At 35.0% G+C, this 26,605-nt stretch overlaps 1 protein-coding gene across 8 annotated transcripts in view; it reads right to left on the bottom strand.

Moving 5' to 3' along the window:
• ADGRB3 (adhesion G protein-coupled receptor B3) overlaps positions 1 to 26,605 on the bottom strand; it is a 439,215-nt gene that overhangs the window by 208,464 nt on the left and 204,146 nt on the right. For all 8 annotated transcript variants that reach the window (XM_072331126.1, XM_072331131.1, XM_072331133.1 and 5 more), the window contains 5 exons: positions 26,009 to 26,110; positions 25,389 to 25,495; positions 8,028 to 8,222; positions 6,354 to 6,422; positions 1,635 to 1,743 (listed from right to left, as the gene is read on the bottom strand). In XM_072331126.1, coding sequence (XP_072187227.1) covers positions 1,635 to 1,743; positions 6,354 to 6,422; positions 8,028 to 8,222; positions 25,389 to 25,495; positions 26,009 to 26,110 — 582 coding nt within the window. The remainder of the gene's footprint in view (positions 1 to 1,634; positions 1,744 to 6,353; positions 6,423 to 8,027; positions 8,223 to 25,388; positions 25,496 to 26,008; positions 26,111 to 26,605) is intronic.

The following is a 26,605-nucleotide window of genomic DNA, read 5'->3' as shown; positions in this document are numbered from 1 at the left end:
GATGGACCTGGATGTGAACCTAATGAAGGTGTTGTGCTTGGGCTGGAGCAATCCTAGATATGTGTACAGACTGGGAGAACTCCATGAGAGTAGCCCTGCGGAGAAGGACTTGGGGGCTCTAGTAGATGAAAAACTTAACATAAACAAGCAGTGTGTGCTTGTAGCCCAGAAGGCCAGCAGTATCCTGGACCAACAGGGGATAGGGAGGTGATTGTCCCTCTCTGCTTTGCCCTTGCAAGGTCCCAGCTGAAGTACCATGTCCAGGCCTGGGACTCCCAGCATAAGAAAGACATAATGCTGTTGGACTAGATCCTGAGGAGGGCCACAAGGAAGATCAGAGGCCTGAAGTACTTCTCCTGTGAAGACAAGCTGAAATAGCAGGGGTCATATAGCTTGGAGGAGTCTCTGGGGAGACCTTTCTGTGGCCTCCCAGTACTTAAAGGGAGCTTATAAACAGGAGGGAAATAATCTTTTTATACAGATATATAGTGATAAGACAAGGGGGGAAGGTTTTAAACTAAAAGGGTAGAGATTTAGATAAGATATTAGGAGGAAATTTTCCACTGAGAGAGTGGTGAGGCACTGGAAGAGGTTGCCCGAAGAAGTTGTGAATACCCCATTGCTGGACGTGTTCAGGATCAGGTTGGATGGGACCCTGGGCAGCCAGATCTAGCAAGTGATCCAAAGATGGGGGTTTGCATCTAGATGGTCTTTAAGGTTCCTTCCAACTTAAGACATTCAATGATATTATGACTCTACAATTCTGTGATTCTATGATATGACTATCTGACCACCTAACATTTTCCTGGCATTTGAAAATTGCAGATGTAGAATGTTAATTCAGTGATGAAGATGCTGAGAAAAAAAAAAAAAAAAAAAAAAGAAAGAAAAACTTAGAAAAAAAGCTATTCAATCATATTTTGGTTGTATTTTTTAACAGAATGCTGAGATGTTTTAGAAGAATTTATGGCAACCATTGAGTGTAATTCATTTGCTAAGAATCTTCATATTTGGTGTATGCTATTATTTAATTATGTTGCCTGGCAACTCTACAGTGCTGAAAACAAAATTCTAAAACCACCACACAAAGAAAAAGTGGCATAAGAAACTAAAGGCTTACTTATGTTGAGAAATAATACACTTCCTTTTTATCTTTAATTATTGCTTCTCTATGTTGATTATTTTCACACTAGAACATGTGCAAAGACATGGGAGAGTATAATATTAAAAGATAATGTCAGCAAAATTAATATGTTGAAAGCCATTAAGTATTTAATTCTTTTCTTAATTAGCGGGAATTTCTAACTACCATTTGAGTCACTGTTTATTCTGGGAAGTCTACAGCATATAGCTATGGTTCACAGCTTTTTTACAATAATTTTTTGAATTTTATTTCACCTAAAAATTTCTCTCAGATTTTGAGATGGAATTATAAAGGTAAGTGATGTGTACATTGTGCCAACTGTGTTAAATCAGAGAGCACATTACCACGCATCAGAGAATCAGAGATAATCTCAAGGAGGAAAAGGAGACCAATCTGTATTGTAATAGAAACAGCAACTCTGAAGTACATACTTGGAATTTCTGATTTTCAATAGGTCATAAATATCATAGAAGAAATTCCTATTTCTTACCTACATTTCCAGTCATTAGGTATGAATTCTGAAAGTCCATCATTCCCATTCCAACAATGTGTATAAAATCTTCAATCACCTGCATTAACTCCACCGAGCCTGGATAGATCTAACAAAGGAAGGTGAGATACTGTGTAACTATAGTATCAAAATCTCTACAGCAGAAAATTCAAATAAAATTTTAATGCAGTCCAATGAAATGTGAGATGTAAAAGTCTAATTCTCTTGCCATTTTTTAATACCTAACACTGTAGAGCAACCACTTTTGCCATTAGATCTGCAAGTGAACAAACACTACTTTCCATAAGGCTACACAATCTGTGCAATGTTTGCTGTAAGTGATTGCACTTATGCAACAAACAAACAAACATTGCTTTAATGAACATTTCTCTCAATATTGGTTAAGGTATTTCAAGTCCTAGAATAATTGTAATGTATGCTTTTTTCCCTCCCCTGGGAGATACCTTCAATAGCTTTAAAAACAGCAAAATGAACAGATGAATTAAGATTGGCCTCTGCACCACGATAATGAATTGATGCTTTAGCCATTATTTAAGTAATAAAATTTATTACTAGTAATACAATTGTTTTGCTGATGTGTACTAGTTGAATCATAGATTAGCCGAGGTTGGAATGGGCCTCTAGAGATCGTCTAGTTCAACTCTCTATTCAGAGAAGGATCAGCTCCTGCAGGTTGCCAGGACAATGTTGAGTTTCACTTTATATAATTCCAAGGGTGGAGAACTCAGAGTCCATCTGTGCAACATTCAATTGCAGTCATTCATACAGTGAAAGATCTTTCTTATATGTAAATGAAATTTGCTATATTTTAATTTCTGTTGGTTGCACTTTGGCCTGTGGTCTGTCATAGTCTTTTTAACTCACTTCACCATGAATCTAGAAAATTGATAGGATTCCCACTAAGCATTTTTTTCCAAGCAAAGTGGCAGCTCCTTTAGCCCCCATGCTATATAATCTAGTGTCCTAAACACCTTCATGGCTCTAAAATAAGTTGCACCCTCATTGTAAAAGTAGCTTATCACTATGACTTTCAAAATTGTACGGGAAAGCACATTTCAAAAAAACAAAGCTGTAAGTTACTGCAATAACAAAATAATTTAAAATGACTATATTCAACAATAACACATTATCAGAACAGCTACTAAATATCAAAACAGTTACTAATAAGCTTAAAAAATAATGATGATATCACATGCATAAAATTCATTTTTGGTGGTTATGAACAGGATAATTTTTAGAAATATAGGGGTGTTTTTTTGTGATAGAAAATGAATGGATGACCTGTTTATATTGCTTTTTTCTTTCTATCAGTGAGATGTCCAAATTTCAATTTATGAGCAACATTCAACTCACTCTTTCTATGACTGGGAGGACAGATTACAAGAAAATGCTTACACTGACTATAAATTCAAGTATGGTGTACTCCATCTTCATCTTGCTTTATCTTTCTAGATCTGTAGTAGCATGGTTCAGGATACTGATTTATTCAGTGTGCTTTGCTTTCCTACATGGATTTTTTTACAAAAGGTAGGGCAGCAGTATTATTTTTGTGAAAAATGCACTGGGGCATTTATGATCCTAGCATTGCTTCAGGTGAAGGAGTCTTCTCCCATTTTCCAAATGATGAGTCAGTGAAATTCCAAATTATGAGACAGTGAGTTAGTCTAATTCATCATTCTTTTTGCATCCATCTCATTTATAGCACACACATTCCCAGATTATGTACAAAAACTGAATTTTACTAAAAAGACATATTAGTCCTAGTTCTCTCACAAGACATTCAATAGTCATAACTTAGCACAAACTATTGAACAGTCAGTGTAATAGAGGTACTCTTTGTTTTTATGAAGTACTGCCTGTTAGAATGCTAACAGATGGTGATGTAGAATATGCAGAATATCTCATGAGTTTTGAAATATTATTATTATTATTGTGAACTTGAAGTGGTTCCCTGTGTGCAGCACTTAACAAAAGCCAAGTATTAAAGTGAGTAGTACTACTTATCTGCATGCTATGTAACCTGTAATTAATGGTATCAACTGCTGGCATGTAATCTAGAAAAAATGATGCACTGGGGCATTGCAGCTGTATACTTGGTAGCAAGTCAGCAATTTAGTGACAGTGAATAAGATTAGTAAGATTTTTTGTCTAGGAAAAGAATCCAGAAAACACTCAAACACTCAAAAAGATCCAGGCTAACAGAAACTGTGGAGTTCAAGGAAATGATGAAAAATAAAATAAAATAAAATAAAATCAGACTGTCACTTTGTTTGCAATGTTGCATAACAAAAATAAATAAATAAATAAATAAATAAATAAATAAAATCGAAGTAAAACAAACCAAACAATAATTTTTAATGAGTCAGTGATGCTTGATATAGATTGCACTGGCAGTACATTACAACTTGTTTATTCAATACCATGATTTTGACAAAACAGGTATTTGAACAGACCATAAAAATTTAAACAATATTGCTTCTGTTTTAAAATCCAGCTATATTTTATCATAAGTCTTAGAATCATAGAATAGCTCAGGTTGGAAAAGACCTTAAAGGTCATGAGGTCCAACCACAACCTAACCATACTACTCTAACTCTAACAACCCACTGCTAAATCATGTCCCTGAGCACCACATCCAAATGGATTTTAAACACATTCAGGAACAGTGACTCAACCACCTCCCTGGGGAGCCTATTCCAGTGTTTAACTACCCCTTCTGTAAAGAAGTGTTTTCTATTGTCCAACATAAACTTCCCCTGGTGCAACTTGAGGCCATTTGCCCTCGTCCTGTTACCTGTCAGCAGTGACAACCCCACTCTTGCTGCAATCACCTTTCAGGTATTTGAAGAGAGGAGCATGGACTCCCTTCAGCCTCCTCTTCCCCAGACAAAACACCCCCAGTTCCTTCAGTCTCTCCTCATAGGACATATTCTCCAGGCCCTTGACAAGCCTTTTTGCCCTTCTTTGGACCTGCTACAGCACCTCAATGTGTTATAAGTATTTAGGTTTATTTAGGAATGCAGTCCACTCTTTCAAGTCATTATGAAGGCCTACTTGCTTCATTAGCTCTTTTCAAAATGCTTGTTTAATTCCCCAAGAAGAGTAAGAAGTGATGTGATTTCTCTAGGTAGTGCACCTCAAGAGCCTATGATTTAATGAATTTCCCAGCTTTGTCACCAGGCAGCTAAGCTCTGCTATGCATAGTATAGTAGCTATGCACTACTGCTCCAGCTAGTCTCTGCTTTTTTGGGTTCCTTTCTGCTGACCAGTACTGTACTGAGGTCTATGAGACAATGAATTACTAGGCAGAGAAATGGAGCTATGGGAGGGCAGAAATTTGTCACCATTCCCACCATTTTCTCCTGTCATTCCTTGATCTCGGTGGGACAGACAGTAGACATGGCATGGGCAAAGACTGGAGGCAGAAGAAGATGGGGCAAAAAACATAGGGAGTGTCACTGTTCATTACAGAGGCTAAAACATTAGTTTAGTATTAGCTGTATAATGTTGGTACTATCTGTTTATGGAAACTGACTATATGCATGTGATTTTGCTGCTTTCATCCACCATCACTAACCAAAATGTGATAAATGTGATACCTCACAGATTTTCATATCTGAATCTTACAGAGGGGTACAAAAAAAAAAAAAAAAAAAAAAAAAAAAAAGATTCTCGACTCAGTTACAATTTATCAGCTGCAGCATCTTATAGAATCATAGAATCCTTAGAGTTAGAAGAGACCTCTGAAGAACATCTAGTCCAACCACACTGCAAAGAACAGGGACACCACAGCTAAATCAAGTTGCCCAGGGTCTGATCCAGACTTGCCTTGAAAGGGATGGGGAACCTACTGCATCACTTGGAAACCTGTTCCAGTGCCTCACCACTCCAACTGTAAAAGTTTTTTTCCTTATATCTAACCTAAATCTACTTTCTTTTCTGTCCAAAGCAAAGTCTGTATCAGTAGCAAAATATTTCTACCTTCTCTTTCTTAGTCATTATAAAAATGACTACCTGCATCTACTCTGAATCCCTCCACTGTTTGTATATGTATATAAGTTCCTGTTTATCCCCATTCTCACCATTACTAGTGTCAGAATAAGTCTGATAGTTCTATGGTCCTGTTTATAAATATAAACAGTTCTCCAATGTACTTAGTATAAAGACGTAAGAAACACCATAGTAAAAAAATCACATCTGATCTTTTAACTACAAGTTTAGGAAAGGTCTACTCTTAAATTTCTGTCAGTATTTTGGTGGTGTCGTAAGAATTCTTTAGATGATTTTTGATGTGTTCTGTATAATACAGGCATGACTGTAGCTAGCCTTTTCAAGCATTTTTTGGCTTTCGTATATACTTCATTAAAGCAGGAAAAGACGAAACATTCCGAATAATTCCATGCAATGCGATGAAAATCTCGTCATCAAGAGAAGCTTCTTACATTCTTAATATAATTTAGTCTGAGGAAGTAGACAATGGGGACTTTTGGAAAAGCATTAGTTATTTCCAAAATATGGTCTTATTTAGGATTTCCTTCTGCTTACAACAATGTGCATGTTTAACATCAGTTTTAAAAATTATATATTACTCTTTATCTTAAGAAAGTAAAGCGTTGCTTTTGGTTAAGAAATATAATAAATATAATATAGTCTGCCTGCATTTTTATAAATTGATGAGTTACAGAAGGCACATCTTACCTGTTGTGCATCTTCCCATTTCTCTTTATTTTCTTCATCTAAGAGGTTACTAATGATTTGAAAGAAGTTCTGAAAAGGGAATAAAAGACAAAGTAAAATTACTTTCAATGACATAATTGTATCCTTAAGTCAACATCGAGAAAGATTTCCTTTCTCTATTACAGATGCATTTCTGCAGCCTATTTTCTGTCATAGAAAGAGATGATATAAAACATTAGACTGACAAGAATATCCATATTTTACAGTTAATTGTTCATTTCTGGCTGTATAATTATGTTCCACACTACCACTTTATATAAAATAAGACCCCTATTAAGGTTGTTCAACTTCTAAATGTGATGGTATTTCATTTTCAAGTTGTTCTTCCAGAAAACAGACTACTACATATTTTTCAAAGTATGCTAAGAAAACAATTGGCCCAAAGTTAACATCTATTCAAAACAGGAAAATGATCCTTAATGACCACAAACAATGGATACAATGGGGTTTCACTGCCAAATGCTGCCTGAAATCAGATACATCTTACTTTTTGCCCCTATGCTCTGACAGAAAAAAAAAAAAAAAAAGGTAAATTAAAAAAAATAAATTCTGTTCTTTGACCTTAGAGAATCACTTTTGGTTTCTGATTGTCCTATTTACTTTTCTGTAATTAAACAAAGATAATAGCAATAAGTCACACTTTTAAAAATCATTCTCTTCCAAGTGTTTGTGCAAAACTTTTATTTAGACTATTATTAGTTCTCTTTCCCAATTTTATAGTCATTTTCTTCTTCATTAAAAACATGGTTTGTGCAGACTGCTATTCTATGCTCTATTTCATTTCTCTTGCACACTGACAAATTTGGCTATAATCTGTCAATTACATTTTTTCTGTTCCATCATAAAAGTTACCTGCAGCTTCCACTGACCTTACCAGAATTGTATGATTAAGATCCCTGCAATTTCTGAAAAATCCTTAGGTACTTAGGTGGTATACTAGCCATACGCCCCTGTTGGTCATCTTATTGGTCATACTTATCTCCCCCACCAGCACTGAGTTTTTTGTCACTTGAGGGGGGGGGGATTAATCAAGGTATGCATAATGTTGAAGAATTAAATTTAATACGGTAATTTGTGTTTATTGTTAGTTACATAAAGATATTAGAATTATCATTAATAAATGCATATTAAAAAGACAGAAGTAAAACAACAGATGAGAAATAATGGGTTTAAGATACACATTGTACTTGATAATAAACCATTAATGATGTTTATGAGCTTGTTGACAAGAAGGTCTTGCTTCCTAAGATCACTTTTATCTCTATTTATGTTCTGGACATGTTACTTGTAGCAGTGGAGGTGGCAATGTATGAAGGTTTTTCAGTGAGCAATACCAGCGTTTTGTGAATTAAACAAATGTGTGTTTTAATGGCTTTGTTGCACTGAATATGAATATACATGAGATGCACTCCAAACAATGTGACAGGGGAATACAGGATGAAAAAACTTTCACCTACTTTGACTAATCTCTTTTCCATTATATTAATATTGTAAGAAGCAACACTGCTATAAAACTCACTGTTTAGACCTATCTTTCAGAAATAATTTCCACGTTGGTGCAAATACCTGACATTCAGTTTATTGACATAAACTCCACCAACTGGATCACTCTGTTTCTTACAGTGTTTCTCTTACCTGTACTCCATCTGATGCTGGGATATAACTTGCTCTTTTAAATGTGTCTGTAACATTTCTGAGAATTTCCACAGAAATCAGAAGGTCTCCTGCATAAAAATTTTTTCTCTGTGTTAAATCCAGTAGTGTCTTGGTTACTTGGGACATGCCATCACCAGCCAACATCCTCTGTCCCTTTGCGAGGTGCTCTTTAATCTGTACCAGAAGAACAAAACAAATATCAGAACCTACTTTACTGAGAATAATAATAATAATAAATTCAAAAGACAACATAATGTTAACTAATAAATCTATCATAACAAAGTTCATCCTGTTAAAGGGAAGACAAACTAGCAGTAGAGTATGATGACTACATTTTCCTTTATTACAGAATCACAAATTTCATACTGAAGGATTTGTATGTGCTGTATTTTACCTGTTTGCTTCTTTTAGGAGCTCTGAAAGGAGTAAATGTTAAATATTTTGGTATAGTTCACTCCTTGGAAGTAGACCCTTCACCTCTGACAGCTCAGCTTACACAGTCAATACAAGAGTGAAGGTTTGGATAGGAGAATTGGATGGTGCTCTCTTCTCTAGTACTAACAGCACAACTTGGAACTATCATGTTAGGTTTTCAGGACATGCAAAGCATAGAATTAGGATATCAACCAAGAGAGCTTATTTTAGCTATAGCTCTCCTAGCAGACACAGGGCCAGTGTTAAAGGTAATCCAAAATGCATATTCTGACAGAAAAATTGTCCTGATAAGAAACTGAACTTGTGGATCTGATCAGCTCTTAAAACTGACTTAGCTCAGCTTTAGAAAAGATGGCATAGTACATTGCAAAGATGTCACAAGACATACAAAGGCTGAAAAAGTGAGCTTATTTTAAACATCTTTCTTTTAAATACACAGAGGATTTTATATAAATTCTTCCAAATTGAAACTACATTAAATAAAATTAAATAAAACCTGAGATAGACAACAGTACAAACAGGAGAGCTAAAGAGAAAGTTCTATTCAGGTGGCAACTAAAATGCCAATACCATCTCCTTAAATTCATCTTCAACTGATTTTTAGCCTGGCCTTGTTACCGATATCCACAGGGAAGGATGACTAAATTAATGTAGTGTGGTGGTGAAGCATAAGGAAAAAGTTAAAGATATTTTTTGTCACTTACAGAATTCCTTAGACATTTTTTGTGGATATGTGTAGCTTCACTTATAAAAAAACCCACAACAAAACTATACAGAGAATGCAGTAAGAATAGTACACTGCTTAAAGTGTTCAAAATAATTTTCATGAAAAATTCCTGTAAAAAATGTAATAATTTTTTGATGTACATGATCTATATAGCTTTTTTATTCATCACATAGCACTGTACTTCAGTTATATTCTCAACTGTCATGATATGAATCATATACATGCAATACAGCTGGAGCAGAGCTAAGTGCCTAGGTCAAGTTACGTCTACACCCTTAAGTCATCTTTACAGCAGCTGAGGATTGTTATGAACCACAAAAGTTTTGTCTACACCCTAAGAACACTTAAGACTTTGAACAAATATGAAGCCCTGGGTTTGCTTGAGTTATACACATGCCTGCTGTAGCGTGGACAAGAAATGGACTCACTCTACACCATGAGTACGAAGGTACAAGCATCACCATACAATCAAATATTTTCCAAAAAAATCAGTGAGGAGAAATGAGCCTGTCACTTTATTTATTTATTTTACAAATTTTTTCAGCAGAAATACCTCCCTCAGTCTTAAACCAACCATCTGAGCAAAAAAAAAAAAAACAATCAGAAAAACAGTAATTATGCAGGAGACTTGCCTTCAGAAATCTTATTGTGCAGTTTCTATTCATTTTAGGAGACTTTGAAAGTAATCTTGAAGGAAAATTATAGTTAAAAAAAAAAAAAAAAAAAAAAAAAAGGTATGATAATAGAAGAGAATTAACTTGAGTTAACTTTGTGGATAAATAGCATTATGAACTATTAATTTCTTGAGAGTAAATGAAAGCAACAAAGAACTTTATTTGTGATTTATTTTCCCTTTGAAATCCTGTCATTTACCTTATCTTAGCATGCACTGGGTCTGACTGGCAAACAAAAATGTCATTAACTACCACAATAACAGCAAAGTGGAACTTTTTTGCTGTAACTGTCTAGATGTTCACTAAATCCTGTGCTATCTCCAGCATTTAATGTCTGTGTCTTTGGTCATGCCCAAAGGACATACAATATAAAGGACATAAGGCTGTCTATTTAGTGTTGAGAAAAGAAGACCGAGAGAGGACCTGATCCAGGTCTATAAATATCTAAATATATATAAATATCTAAGGTGTGAGGGCAAAGTGGCAAGGCCAGACTCTTTTCAGCAGTGTGTGGAGACAGGACAAGGGGAAACAGCCAGAAACTGGAGCATAGGAAGCTCCACACAAATGCGTGCAAGAACTTCTTTACAGTGAGGGTGATGGAGCACTGGAACAGGCTGCCCAGGGGGGTTGTGGAGTCTCCTTCTCTGGAGATATTCAAGACACACCTAGACCTGTGTGACATGGTGTAGGGAACCTGCTTTGGCAGGAGGTTGGACTCGATGATCTCTGGAGGTCCCTTCCAACCCCTACAATTCTGTGAAAGCAGAACCCCCAAATCTGACACATGCCTCAGGATATAATGTGAGAAGGACATCACACAACTTAATGGCAGAGAAAACAAAGAGGTTCTTTTAATTTCAGTAAGAGCAGTAGTGATCAATCCGCATTAAAAATCCTGTTACACTTTTATGACTATATTAAATAAATAAATAAGGAAAAAATGTAGGAGTATTTAGCAGGCTGCTCCATATTGCATTATTTTTCTTCCTTTTCCTCCATCTGTATGTACACCACCCCCAATTTGTTTTTCCACACTCCTGCTAGACTTTAAACTCATATTTTAATGATGGCAGGAGACAATTTCTTGTTGGTTTTGGACTATGCATTGCAGACAGAAGTCTTATTGGTCTCAGCTGCATTTTGGATGCAAATAATGAATTAAAACCTGTTTTTGACTGTGTTTGACTGTTCTCTAAGCTTCTGAGCAAGCAAAGCTGTGTAAAGATCTGTTTTCAGTGAAGAATTTTACAGATCTCCAGCAGTAGAAATGGGAGTTATACTACCTTCTTTAGTTCTTTCAGCATGGCATTTTGATTGCTTTTGGACACGGTGGTAAATATGGTCTAGCAAGTTGCCACAATATCACAAAAGTAAATTATTAAGTCTACTTCAAAAGTAGCAATAGTTGTGCTCCAGGTGATTCAAACTACCTAAGACTTATTGACTTAAATTACAGCTCAATCTGGGAATGTTTTAAGTTTTACACAGAAAGCTCAACTTCCAGCAATGGTATGTCAGCTTTTCCTTGGGTCTCACCACTTGGACACACTTGCACATCTATTGACCTTTCAAGCTTCAACTTGAAGTTCCTTCTTCTGATACTTAACCACCTCTTGAGAACCTTCTGTCCTAACAGCATATCCTTACAAGCAGGACAAGTAGCATTTAAAAAAAAAAAAAAAAAAAAAAAAAAAAAAAAAAAAAAGATATATTGTGTTTAGATAGGGAAACAGACTGATAATTAGAGACAGTTAGTGGAAAGATTGTTTATACCCTGGAAAAAACTGAATAGGCAGGTGAGCACCCTCTTTAGGATCTGCTCATAAACACAAGTTTAAAATCACAGGCCATACACTCAGTTGTTATAAGCTGGTGTAGCACTATTAAAGCAAACGTCCAACATAATAAGATTTGAAAGTGTTGTCTCTTTGATTACTTGCACAGCTACAAGAGTATTTCAGTGTGAAAATGCAGTATTTCCTAATCAGCAGTTGTCATGATGGCTTTGTCACTATATTTCTTATTTTTATGCTATGGTCACTGTGATATTATGCATTCTCCAAGGGAGCTAATTTTGGTCACCACTGTAGGACCTTGTAGCACTCTGTGAAGGTCATTTTTTAGTGGTCTTACAGGCAGGATCATTAAAAATAAAGTTTATGAGCCGAGAGATAGTGAAATGAAGCAGCTGTTGAAGTGATACTTCAATTGTCAGTCCAACCTCTAGCTGCCTGCAGTATATGGCTGTATATTTGAAAAACTACTGAAATGTTTAACTGGACTTTGACTCAGGGTCCAGCTGTACTTATGCCCTGATTTATTAGAAAGTATGACACAATAAAAATGTCTTTTCACAATGTCAGAGTACTATGCCCCTGGCTTTATAGTACAAATTCATTACTACATAATAACAATTGCAAACAAACAGCTCGACATAGTATGAAAGGATAGAAAACAATGAACCCTCAAGAAACCTATAAAAGATTTAAAGCAATGATTAAATTGAATAGTAGTTACATCATCTTGCTTTTAAAGCTATTTTTAATACGATGTTGGATTCACGGCTTGGAATTACTAAAAAGTCATTATAAGGTTTAATGATAGAAAGAGTATAAGAACCTGGATTAGGAAGCCTTAAAAAGAAATGAGGAAAAATACTGTGAAATAAGAATATGATTTGAAATTACTCATAATCTACAAATTACCTCGCCTTGTGTCTCCACAACCCAACACTAATACTTTATAAAACATTTTTCATGAAGAATCACAGATCACAGAATCACAGAATGACCGGGGTTGGAAGGGACCTCAAGGATCATGAAGTTCCAACCCCCCTACCTGGCAGGGCCACCAATCTTCCACGTTTACTAGATCAGGTTTCCCAGGGCCTCATCCAACCTGGCCTTGAAAAGAACTTAACACATAGAAAAGAATATTCAGATCACCTGCAAAAGTCACCTGAATTTATTTATTTAAAAAAAAAGAAAAAAGAAAGTCTTTGAGAGTGTAAGTCCCTCTAGGAAACAACAATCAACTCAAAGTACCTGAAATCTTATCTTAAACACTCTGAATTATGTTACCTAGCCTCTATGGCCACTAATCTTAAAGCCTGAGTTCCACAATGAATAGTAATGACAGTAATGAAGTAATGATTTTACATAAGAAGTAATGATTTTACATTGAAATTATAGTTAACAACATTGAGACCTGTGTGTTCATAGAGAGGCACACACATAAAAAAGGCAGAAAATATATTTTTGGCAGATAAAGTATTCCCATAAGCACAATCCTGGACTGAACTCATGCAGCATGCTGATGTCTAAACTATAACATGAAGTGAGAAAGCTGCCCCTTCTGCATTTGAGGAATATATCGTTACAGGGTGTGTTTTCTAATCATCAGCAGACAGTCCCTTAACTATTTCAGAATACAAAATCTAGAAGTTTCACTTACTTTTCCTTAACATACACATATATACATATATATAATTATAAGGATGTTTCAGGGTACAATAATTCAATTTCACTGAAATTTTATAAGAAATAGTGTATGGAATACTGATAAAGGTATGTATCTTCAAATATGCATCTGAATACTTATAACCTGATTTTCTGAGTCTTTTCTGCTTCCAGCCGTACATTCAAAATTTTATGATGGAGTTTCCTAAAGCAATACAAAGCAATTATTTCCTACTTTGGTATCAATAAAATTAGTTGGTAGTCTCAGTCCAACAGATAAATACACAAACAATTTATGCAGAAAGGATTTAATGTATTTCCTGTTTATAATGGAAAAGGAAGAAAATAATTGGTATACACTGTGTCAACTAAGATTAAAGATACATATTAAAGAGAATTTCTCAAGTGTAAAGGAAGCAATACATCATATTTTACCTGAAGAGACTGTGCACTTTTAGGGCCTTAAGAACAATCAAGAATAACAACAATAACAAAAACAACAAACAAACAAACAGAAAAAAGTAGTAAGTATAGCTGATTTTGAGAGGAAAGACGTCAGGCTGGAAGACCTCATGAATTGCCCTTCTGTCCTATAATTCTGTGAGGTGCCCTTGCAAATAATTTCAAAGGCAAACTATCAAAAGTAGAAATACCAATTAACTTGAACTTAAACTTTTACATTCCTGCATTTATCTGCTGTCATAGCATGAAATCTGCTGCAGCAAGTTTCTGCAAATACTGTGCCTGAGTCTAACTTGTTTTCACTCAGTATAAACAACAGCAACTCTGTGATTTAAAGAACTTATTCCTAATTTACATTAAGGAACATAAGAATTGTTTTATTGTACATAAACAGTTGTCCCACTCACATATACTTCCAGTATTTCTAGGCAAAATATTCATCAAAGCAGTAATTTATTTATTTATTTAATTTAGTGAGAAAAAGGGCCTCCTTAGCAGCACAGAACCTGTGTTCTTCTAGACCCTGATCTCTTGCATCTCTACACAAATGTCAGAGAATTGTATATATTCTCCTGTATTTGATGAGGTAAATTGACAAACCCATGAAAAAACACCATCTATTATATATGACGAACTAATGCATTATAAGAGTAAGAATGTGTGCAGTTTAGAGAGATGTTCAGTTCTGTTTGTTTTCTACCACTTTCACAAATAATGTCCATTATTTTAAGAGATTTTTTCCACTTTAACTGATTGTATATTTATATTTTTGTGAAAATCAATACTGTCATTTATTCTAGTCCTTAAGTTACTAAACAGGTGACAGAGAAAGCCATTATAAAATTTCAGTATTTTAATTTCTTCATGCATTTAACACATCTAAAAAGGAAGGGTATAAAATTGCTCTTTACTGTAGTGACAAATGGATTTAGATATGAAGAATGAATAATCATTAAACAAATGAATTCGTTAGGGTGTACATTTTGCTTATATTGATTCCCATGCTGTTGACCAGGATTTGTATTATTATTTTATTAAGTACTGTCATTAAATGCTCCAATTATCTGTGATTAAATCCTGCTCACGTTGACATGCTGTGTGAGAAAGCTTGTTGTTATTGTTGTTGTTTCCTTTTTTAACCAGAGGGCAAGTCTTCAAGAATTGTGTTATCTATGTGTAATGCAACACGACAAGAGCAAGAGTGGAGAGGAAAAAGAAAATGATGAGTCTGAAAGGCTTGTTTTCATTTTATGACAGACATAACATTGCTTGAGGAAAAGTCTCCTGGCTCTCCATATTGACTGAATGAGAGGTCACAAAGTCATATGCTACAAATGGTCATTCTGTTTTAACATAAAGCTCTATTAATTGATGCACTTTAAATATTTAGTTGAATCTGTATTTCTGTTTGAAGGAGAAAACAGAACTGTTTTTTTTCAAGAAGAACAGCACTATAAGAGAGCCCTAAATTCTACATGGCAGCCTTGTATTATGTAATAGGCCAGAAAAAGACTTTGTTGCATCTCACAAACTTAACAAATCTGTGTTTAAACGTAGTGGAGAATGCAACAAATGTAGTTGTGGAGCAAATATGTCTTTGGAAGGATGACTGCAGAAAGATGCTATGACCACTGTTTTACAGCTATCCATTTATACAAATTCCTGCACTTATTCTGTGAGCTTAGCAGGAATGAAGGTTCCTGCAGTTCTGTAGACTTTAAGGAAAAATTAGATTAATTCTCTCTTTTTGGAGTCCCCACATGGCCTTCATCTCTTTTTTTCCCCTCTGGCCATACCATAGTGGAATTCACCTGTTGGCTGCAACGTTGGCAGGTTTGGAATATCAATGTGACTGGGGAGCACTCAGCTGCTCACTGCTGCAGCAGACCTCTACATAAAATAGTAGCAGCACCAACTGCGGGAACACATATAATTTAACACAGGGATTATTCTTTCATAAACCAGATGCTGAAAGATGATTGAGGATGTTGAGATGACAGTGGGCATTTCTATTTAACAGCTGGGATTGTTTTCATATTAGAAAGCAGATAGTCAAAAGCAGAAAGGAAAGATAAACAACATATTTGAACTGAATTAAATTGTGATATACTTATGCAGAACAGAAGGAAAATATTTTCTCTCACTGTATAGCATCTCTTGGTTTGGGATGTATGTGTCTGTTGAGATCAAGCAATAAATTTCATGAACAGAGAATGCACTGTGATAGCTTTAAAGATATTTCCTTCTTTTTCTAACTGATGATTTCTGGTACCTATTTTAATACAGACAGTTATGAAAAGAGCAACCATTCACTGGGGATGGAGTAGATGACTTCCTCTCATTGAAAAAATGAGTATTTATTTACAGAAAATGAAACAGATCTGTTAGAAGACTGAGAAAGGCAAATTAACTAACCAACTGAATTGTTATTAACTTTATTAGAAGTTCTTGATTTTTTGTTTGTTTGTTTGTTTGTTTTTTCTTCTCCTAATGCAGAATTGATAAATGTTAGTGAGGTGGGGGAAGACTGCTGACTGCCACAATCACTCAATTGGTTGTTTTGTGATAAGAGAAAATAGAAAAATAGTTTGTCATTTTCCCATCAAGTCATGGAGGTGACAAAACAGAGCTGACTCTGGCAGACTTTGGGCTTACAAGGGAGACAAGGCAAAGAAAGCAAATAATTTACTTCCCCTCTTCTCAAATGCTTCAGTGGTGAGAAGATGAAGAGAGCTGGCATGTAGCAATAGGGTAGACTGAGGTAGAAGAAGAATGTTACTTTAGCCTATACATTGAAATCTACAATCTGCTTTGCTCTGCAACTAGATAAAAAGAAATGAAGCACTGTACTGGCAAAAAGAAGCAGTACATTTTTAAGAGGAAACCTTTAATTTCTAAGTCATTTCACTGAGGAGTACATGGATGGACTGAAATGCTGTCCTTGTAATGTAATTCAGAAAAACAAAATCATGTCCACTGAACTGCATCTGAGCTAATCACTATTCACCTCAGAGTTCTTTTTATCAAATTATAGTATTGTCAAGATCTCACAAAATTGTGAATAACACTGCTGTGGAGAGAGGGGAAACATAGTATGAACTAGAAGTAACAGATACACATTTTTATGGTTATAGTATCATTTTGGTATGCAAAGGTTCACCTACATAAGTCCCCAAACTTCATAAGTGTTAATACTAGTGTGATATTTCACATGAAGGCTTCCTCTTCTTAAATCTTGGCAGTTAGACATTTTTTTTTTTTTTTTTTTTTTTTGGTTTTCCAACTTCTTTCTGATAGAACAGAAGCCAGTCTGGAAGGAATTCATGCCTGATTTAGGGGTTATATTGCTCAAATTGGCAAAAATTACTCCTTATTTTCATCTAAGCAACTGAACATTTTCTTTCATCCAACACTGAGAAATATACTGAATATGACTAGAAAACAAGCTATATTAGTAGAGATCTTCTGATAATATTAAAGATGATCATATTTATGAGTATACTACAAATCTCGTATGAACTGGAGTGTCCAAAAACCATCATAAGAAGTCTCACTCTAGATACAAGTGTGTGGCAATGCAGCGATGCAATAACAGTATCATTTAAGCAGATCCCTCAAAAAATTAGTAAAAATAAGTAACTCTTACTTGAGGCATTTCAACCACTCTTTTATCTCAGCTATCTTTTTTTCTACTATCCAAAATAGGCTTTAGAACTCTTAACCATGGATTCTATTCTTGAATAGAATGCATGCACTCATATATAGTTGTGGATTCAACAACAGTTGAATTTTTTATTGTTACAAAAGATTTTACACTATTTGTATAAATGAAGTTAAGAAAGAAAAAAGAAAAACATCAGCATAAAACTCTTCTGCAGATTCAATCCACTTGAAGTGTGCTGGTTTAATTCCATTTATTCAAAATACCCAGAACTCACTATTAGATTATTTTATTGACTAATACCGTGAAGAAAAAAAAGAAAAAGAAAAAAAAAAAAAAGAAAAAAAAAAAAGAAAAAAAAAAGAAAAAAAAAAAAAAAAAAAAAAAGGGACTGAAACTTGAAGGAAGATGAGAATTGAGAACTGCAGGAATCCTACCATCACTACCACCACCACTAACAAAGCACTTGAAGAATGCATTCTCAAATGAATAACTTTCTTTAGTGAAGACCAGATGCCTTTCTATGAAAGATGCTTTAATTCAAAAAAATGGTCATATGGGAAGTCAAGTATTCACAATGCTCATTTTCTAGAATTAAGTTCTATAAAACAGATCAAAGCAGAAATTGTTGAATCAAGAAAAATGGGCAGCTTACTGAAGTACACAGGAAGTTGTAGTGAGAAAGTAAATGCAAAAAAAAAAAAAATAATAATAATTTGGAATTTGGTCTGTCACTAAGTATCAATTAAACAGCCCATGTGGCTAGATTATAACAGTCAAAATACACCTATGCAGCATGTATTTTGCTTCAGCTTTGTGCTACAAGGAGACACAATGCCTTCTGATTCAGTTTGTATTTTCTCACAGTGTTGCTAAATCTGACTTGACAATGTATTCACTCAGGGGAGTTATATAAAGTTTGATCTACTTATAAAATTTCAGGGATTCAGAATATAACTTTAGAATATTTTGGAGACATCTTTTATGAAAATATACATGAGAAAATATTACAGAATCACAGAATCACAAAATTATCAAGGTTGGAAAAGACCTAGAAGATAATCCAGTCCAACCATTACCAATACTTCCCAGCTAAATCATATCCTTCAACACAGCTGTTGAAACATCCAAATGTTTCTTGAATACCCCCATGGTCGGTGACTCCACAACCTCCCTGCACAGTGCATTCCAGTGCCTGACTACCCTTTCCGAGAAGTAATATTTCCTAATGTCCAGCCTGAATCTCCCCTGGCGCAGCTTGAAACCATTCCCTCTAGTTCTATCACTGATTACACGAGAGAAGAGGCTGACCCCCAGCCTACTACAACCTCCCTCCAGGTAGTTATATAGAGCAATAAGGTCTCCCCTGAGCCTTCTCTTCTCCAGGCTGAACAATCCCAGCTCCCTCAGCCACTCCTCATAAGACCTGTGCTCCAGACCCCTCACCAGCTTTGTAGCCCTCCTCTGAACATGTTCCAGGGCCTCAATGTCTCTCTTGCAGTGACGAGCCCAAAACTGAACACAGTACTAGAGGTGCAGCCTCACCAGTGCTGAGTACAGGGGGACAATTACCTCCCTGTTCCTGCTAGTAACACTGTTTTTGATGCAAGCCAGGATGTCAGTGGCCATCTTGGCCACCCGGGCACACTGTCAGCTCATGTTCAGTTCCAATAACAAAAGAGTAGTACAACTAAACAATATCAGGTTAAAATAATTATGCAGACCATTTTCTGCTCCCAGGTCAAAGGAAGATAATAAGCAATGAGGAGAATGCTTCATAGTCATATACAGTCTAAGATTGGGTCATTAGATCATCATCTAATCTGCCTTCTGACATATAATAGATTCTCCTTAAAGTGATGAAAATGTTTTAGTTGACCAAGAGATTTCATTTTAAACTAATTTGTAAAGGTAGAAACAGAATAGCATTTAACAAGGTCCTTAACTTCTGCCATGGAAAAATTCATTTGGTAAAATGCACAAATAGTCCATAAAAACAAGCCATGTCTATCTCACATCTCGAAATTACAGTTAGAGAAATCAGAGGAATTCTTTCCTGTCAAATGAAATCTAGTGTGATCACGTATGTGACCATGAACAACTCAGAAGGAACTTAAGAAAGGATATCCTCTGCCACTAGGTCTTTGCTATCTAACTTCACATCCATCCATATTTAAACAGATACTTTGAATTCTTTCTTTGTCGTAACCACCACTTTCTCAAGAAAACATCAAGAAAATTGTGCATCAATGGGCAAAATATTCCTACTTAGCTGCACAAACGATTGGTAACAGTCTTGAAACTTGACTAGGAAAACACTTGATTAGGAGTGTTTTCATATTGCAAATCAGCACTTATTGCAAACACACTAAAACAGTACAAGACATTCTGAAGAAAAATAAAGTCTGATATATAATCTGTGATGCTTACTTTTCTGTTCATTAAGCTACTGCTTGATACCCTAGGTCACATGATTAAAGCAGGCAAAGCATACCTATTTATCATTTTGCATTTTCCACTTATAGTGACTTAGTAAAAATAATCCCAATTGGGTTGTTTAAATGTTATTATTAGAGCTAACCAAATAATTTATGAAATGTTTATTTTATGGATTTGGGCATTTTTGTCCTTTAATTTGCTCAGTGAATAATTTTTCATACTAGTCAACCAGCTGTATAAACTAGTCAAAGAGCATTTGTTAAATTTATTTGATGACTGATTTCTACCAAATGTTGGATAAATTATTCATGACTAATTGATTCTGTTATTCAAAGAGATCTAATTATCATTCCTCGTTTTAAAAGGGACCTGTATTCCACAGCACATAAGGTAAAATAAACTAATGATAATATAGGGTGTATATTTTTTGGCATAACTGAATTGCTTAACCACTCGACTGCCTTTACTCAAGGTCCTCCATGCCCTCCTTTGCTGCAAGCTGACTGCCAGTCTTCATACCATGAGTGAAACCTTTCTCCTTCCCTGTTCTGTCAGGTTCCACTGTATATTCTTCTCTTCAGAGGTCCTGAAGTCATTTTACCATACTAGAGATTTTCTGTGCTGTGCTATGAGAGATATCAACACTAAGAAGTTTTCTTCTTAGTCTAGGCACAAGTTCAGAAGACACGAAATAATTTCTTCTGTTTAATCTGTCTGCTTAAGTTTCCCATTCACACAAAACAGAGATGTAGCAGAGGCTCATCTCAAGAATATGTTGAGGATATACATTAGTTAAAGATTTTGAATTACTCTGAAACTGTCATAATAGAAAGTTAAATGCACTTATTGTTGTGATTTAACCCCAGTTGACAGCTAAGCACCACACAGATGCACATGCTCCTCTTGCAGAGGGGCAGGGGGCAGAATTGGAAAACAGATGATGCAAAATGCAAATGCTCACCATCAGCTGACCACTGTTCCAACTGTCCCCCAATAGCAGCAGCCCTGGGAAACTCTTCCCCCAGTTTTTAGTGCAGAGCACAATGTCATATGGTATGGAAAAAACCCTTTGGTCAGTTTGGGCCAGCTGTTCAGGCTACCCCTTTGCAACTTCCTGTGCATATCCAGCCCCACCTTTCCAAGAAACAGAAAGACCTTGACTCTGTGTAAGCACTGCTCAGCAACAACTAAAACATGATAGCATAATCACCATTTTCATTAAAAATCCAAAAATAGCAACTTAAGTACTCCTATGAAGAAAATTATCTCAGCTGAACTCCGCACAAATAACCATATATTTATCAAAGAAATATTCATATAAGTAGACAACTCCATTTAAACCATAGAAATCCCTGCCTTCATCTCATATATTCAAAATGCCAGAATGTGCTTGTTCTGAGTAGAGCAGTAATTCTGCCTGGCATATTCTACAAGTGGTTGGAAAAGGAGCCAAATTATTTATAGTGCTGATCCTTATGAACAAAATTTATTATTAGCTACCATATTACTCTCCATACAAGTCTCAAGTCAAGATGAAGTACATGCAGTGTAGTTGAGTTTCTCCTACTTAAATGGTGCATATTACGGGTGGAAATCTGTTCTATATCGCTTTCAGGAGAGTAAAGGAGAAAAAATCTAAAAATATGTAACTCTATGCATGAGAAAGTGCAACTATACTGTACCTGTATACAGTACATATGTGTTCATACATTAAGGAAACAAAACTACAGTGCCAATCAGATGTGGTGGTGGAAAAATTTACACTATCTATAGCATGAATCTATTGTTTATTGTGGACATCTGGTCAAAAATTGTTGTTTGTAGGAAAATTTTATCTTTAGGAATAAAGTACAAAAAACCATATTGACGTTAGAGGGATAGTCTATGCATTTACACTGCACTGTTTTTGCCTTGTGTGAATTCCCAATTCAATTGGAGTAGTAGGAGTCAAAATTTAATAGAAACAGAATGGCTTTGGTTAGAATGGACTTTAAAGAATAACTAGTTCTAATTCCCTGCCACGAGCAGAGTTGACAATGACTAGATCAGGCTATCCAGGGCCCCATCAAACCTGGCCTTGAATGCCTCCAGGGATGGGGCATCCACACCTTCTTTGGACAATGCGTTCCTGTGCCACATCACATCCTGAGTAAAAACTTGGTCTCCGTCATGTTTATAAACTTCCATCAGCTATTAGAAAGTTGCAATGAGGTCTCTCTGTAGCATCTACCTAGCTAAACAAGCCCAGTTTCTTTGTTACTGTTCTTTTGTTTCTCTGTCACTAGGAAGCTTAGAAATGAACACAGATGTGGCCTGATGGACACACAAAGCTCTGAAATTGTCTACCCACAGCCCAAATGGGATAAACATGAATTTTTTTAACTATAAATATCTAATAATGGTAGATAAGAAAAGACTCAAGAATATTTTCTACACTTGAGGCCAACAAGTGCAGCCAGCTTTTATCCCTCAAGCTAAACTCATTTAATTCACTTTCCAAGACAAAGATGATTTTACTGCCTGCTGGGAATGGTTGCTCTGCCATGTTGCCTTCTAAATGTTGCTGGTATGATCTAAAATTATGTCAGGAAGTATTCTAACAGATACAAAATTAAACAGTGTAGATGGACAGCATTAAAGCTTGGATGCTCGTCATACTTATTTACTACTGTAATTTTAAGTGTCTAGTTCAGAATCTGCACAGACAAGTCAGCAAGCTTTGTAATCAAAGTAGTATTATTTAGCTCCCATCATATGTTCTTCTTTGGGGAGCATTTTCTTAGGCATAGGACTGTGAATTCATCTCCATCATTTTTGGGCTAGTTCTGAATACTCAGTGACTTGTTTGGAGGGCAAAGAGACAATAGCCTGTTTACATTCTTTCAGGCAGGCATCCTTCAGTATATAATATATTGTCTATATGTTCTATATATCAAGTGCTATAAATGAACTTTAGAAATACCATATTTGAAGACTATACAACTATTTTTATTTCACATGTTGCAAACATTTTAGCTCAGACTCATATTTCAGGTGAACCTTCAGAAAACTGAGTGCCAACCCCACTACTCTTGGTCTGAGTTAGCAAAATAACATTATTTGTAAGCACATCAAGGCATCTCATAGATTTGTTCATAAACACATATATTTATTATTAAAAAAATGTCTGTCAGCAGTCTCCTTATAAAGCCCCATTTTCAGGGATTTATAGAGCTGACATATGTCTCTTATGGGGAAAAGCCTACATTTGCAGGGTGATTAACTTCTGGATGTGTATAAGAGCCGTTTGGATGTGGTACTCAGGGATATGATTTAGCGGAGGGTTTTTAGAGATAGGGTACTGGTTAGGCTGCGGTTGGACTTGATGATCTTCAAGGTCTTTTCCAACCGGGTAATTCTATGATTCTATGATTCTATGATCTTATAGGTCCTTGAAATTCTATGATCTTTTAAATATGTTTATTTAACATAAACATTATGTTTATTTGAGAAACAGCAAAATGTAACAAGCAGATTTTCTTTTGAGCAGCTTCCAAATATAAAACAAGTCATTTTTTCCCTTTAAACTGTATGTATATAAACTGAAAATAAATATGAAATGTTGCGTAGCAATTAGATGGTGTTTAGATGCTTGTGTAATTTTAAAGAATCTTTAGCTATTTTTGAATGTTCTTATCAGAAGATTACTTCACAGTATAGTATAATCATTTTTAATATTATCAAAAAGGAAATACAGAAGAATAGATATAACTGATCTAGGATATAAATGTCTTTTTTTGTTCAGTGATGATCCCCTTCTGGTGGGAACACATGCAGCTTTTCAAGAAATACCAGTGTCTCACCAAAAGCAAGCAAGGTAAATCATACCAATAAATAACATGAAAAACTATTTCTCATTATTTGAGTTCCCTGAGAATTATTACCAGCAATATTATGTGAAGTCTGAATATCAATACAGAAACAGTGGAAACAGGACCAACGCTATGAAACTTAGAGACAAGAAAGAATTGTCAGTCAGGTCAATACTAATAAATTATTTAAATGTTTTAGAAGATTCTACTATTTAGCAGCAAAAAATAAAATAAAATAAAATAAAATAAAATAAAATAAAATGACAAGTTTAAAAAGAAATAATTTGGTTTTAAACACCCTCTCAACAGAAGAAGTTTCATTTGATCTTTTCAATCACAAAATGTGAAGTTTTTGTTTGACAATGTGACATTATTGTTTCTGTTCAAAACTGCATGTACTATATGCAGACATTGCCTTTATCGTGTTGTTATTTACAGAAATACGCATTCTAAACAGATAAAATGCAACTGTATTTCTGTCAAGGCCCAGATATGAAAGAATGCTATAGGCATACTATATGTAGCTGATGTTAATATACATATATATATTATATACAATTAAGTACGAATTCAACAGAAGAAGAAGTGCAACTGAAGGAAACTCATAAAAATTTCCTCCAAGTTTTGGGGAACAACCACGAGGTTACTACTTTTCAGTCCACTGAGGATTTTTAAAAATACCGCCTAATTGTTGCAGTTGGCTCAGAGACTGGAAAAATATGAGGCACACAGCTGTATTAGTGCCCCTGTGATGAACGATTAATGGCAGAATAATAGGAAAGTCGGAAAAAATTATACTGCAAAATTGTCCCTGAGAATTTCAAATGAACTATTTCCTCAGAAGTCAAGTGCAGAATACCTGACTATGAGAATAATGTAACCACTGTAATAAGCATATACCAGAGTAGTATATTCATAATCTAACACATTGCATATAAGCATGTGCTTATTGCATATACTTGCATATAAGCATATCTCAGCAGTATACAGAATAGTTAAGTTGGAAGGGACATTAGGAGATATAAAACTGTATACAGTAATATGAAGCATATAGCTTAGCAAATAAAATTTTTGTTAAGCATTCTGAAAAAAATATTTCTTCATCTAGATTAACTTTACTTTTTCAAAGACATTACAATAATTCAACCTGTAATCATTTATGTTGGTTGCATTTGAAGGTGAAGTTCTGTATTTGATATCAGGACAAAATATCATTTCTGACTTCCTATTGTACAATTAAAGAATTCAAGGCACTATAAAATTACTCAGCAGGTCGCTCTTTCAATAAATCTCATTTATTCACATCTCATTTATTCACATCTCATTTTCTAATAAACCAAAATACGTCTCTTCCTTTCTGACCCCTATAAAAGTTTAGCACAGTGGGCATGGAAGAAGGGAATCTGAATCACTTTTCCATTACAACATTAAGATAAAACATCTTTCACTCAAGGACCAGTAATACATCAGATCTAAATACACGAATAGAAATGTTTCTTTCTCAGGTCTGTTTTTCTCCTGACATTTCTCATCAGAAATCTTACTTGAGAGTAAACAGGTAAGTTTCTTTTCACATGAATGATTAGTAGTGAATAAACAGAGCAAGTACTAAAGCTGGCTTTGCACCTACTGAATGCTGCAAGTGTCTGTACTCATTTGATATGCATCTAGCAAAGCTCGGATGTTCCCAGAAGGCCACTCCATGAACACTGAGAGAGCAGCGTCTGCTAGTGGTGCCTGTAAGTCAGAAAGACAGAAAATATTTATATATGTGAGAGCATTTGGTAAGAATGTAATATATAAAATTTGCATTCTCTGTTATTTTAGAAGCACACACAGACACAATTTCATACAATAATCAGCATATAGAGAGTACTACAAGATGCCGAAACACATTTCAGTGTTCATTTTGTGGGTTTTTAGCACTGTTTTGGTAATTAAAAAGATGTTTATGTTTTGCTTCATTTTCATAAATTTGCCTGGTGGGTTTTATCAGATTGATTTGTCACCTTTCTCTCTCTGTCTATAATGCATATACAAACATATATACTTCACAGTCCCAAAAATGTAAACTACAAAACACAGTATATTATATGTACATGCTATGTGTAAATATATATGCATATGTAAATATGTGAGATATGTATGTTCACAGATATATACATATGCATGTGTACATCTAGTGATCATTTCTAAAGCATAAAACAATGATTTTTCCCTTTTGGTATTGCATAATTTCAAATACCATACCTGTGGCATTGAGAGGACATCGATTGAATGCCATGTCCCCAGCTGGGGTCCTTTTCCACACCATTGACATCAAATAGTCTTCAGGACATATTTCATAAGGTGCTGCCATTTAGAAATGAGAATTTTAAAATAAAAATTAATGTAAAAGAGACATTTTCCATCAGAAATGTAGGTCTTCCATCTTGTACTAATCCTTCCTGAGATGTACATACTAACATTTTTTGGTATCATTTTAAGAATGGAACATAAAAATGCAACAGCAATTTTTGAATAATAACTGTATTTGTGATGGTCATTATTTCATACTCTGTGCCCTTATTGTCTTCAACATACACTCTTTAGATAGCATCTACAATGTTAATGTGTTTGAATCTCTTTTTCCCTCCTTTGACCAATAGTGTTAAGTGTCTACAAGAAGGTGACAATTAAATGTTTATAAACTGCAAAGTCTATCTCACACTAAGATTTTAAACTATTTTTCTAAAACTTAAAATATATGTGAAATAATCTGTTCTAGATTTACAGTTTAAACTTCACATGTGTTAATGGTGTCAGATAAGAACCATATATTCTGAAGTCCAAAAGTGAAGCTATTTC

This window comes from Excalfactoria chinensis, chromosome 3, assembly GCF_039878825.1.
Source record: "Excalfactoria chinensis isolate bCotChi1 chromosome 3, bCotChi1.hap2, whole genome shotgun sequence".
Taxonomy (NCBI): domain Eukaryota; kingdom Metazoa; phylum Chordata; class Aves; order Galliformes; family Phasianidae; genus Excalfactoria; species Excalfactoria chinensis.
This window is presented reverse-complemented; position numbering and strand designations above follow the sequence as displayed.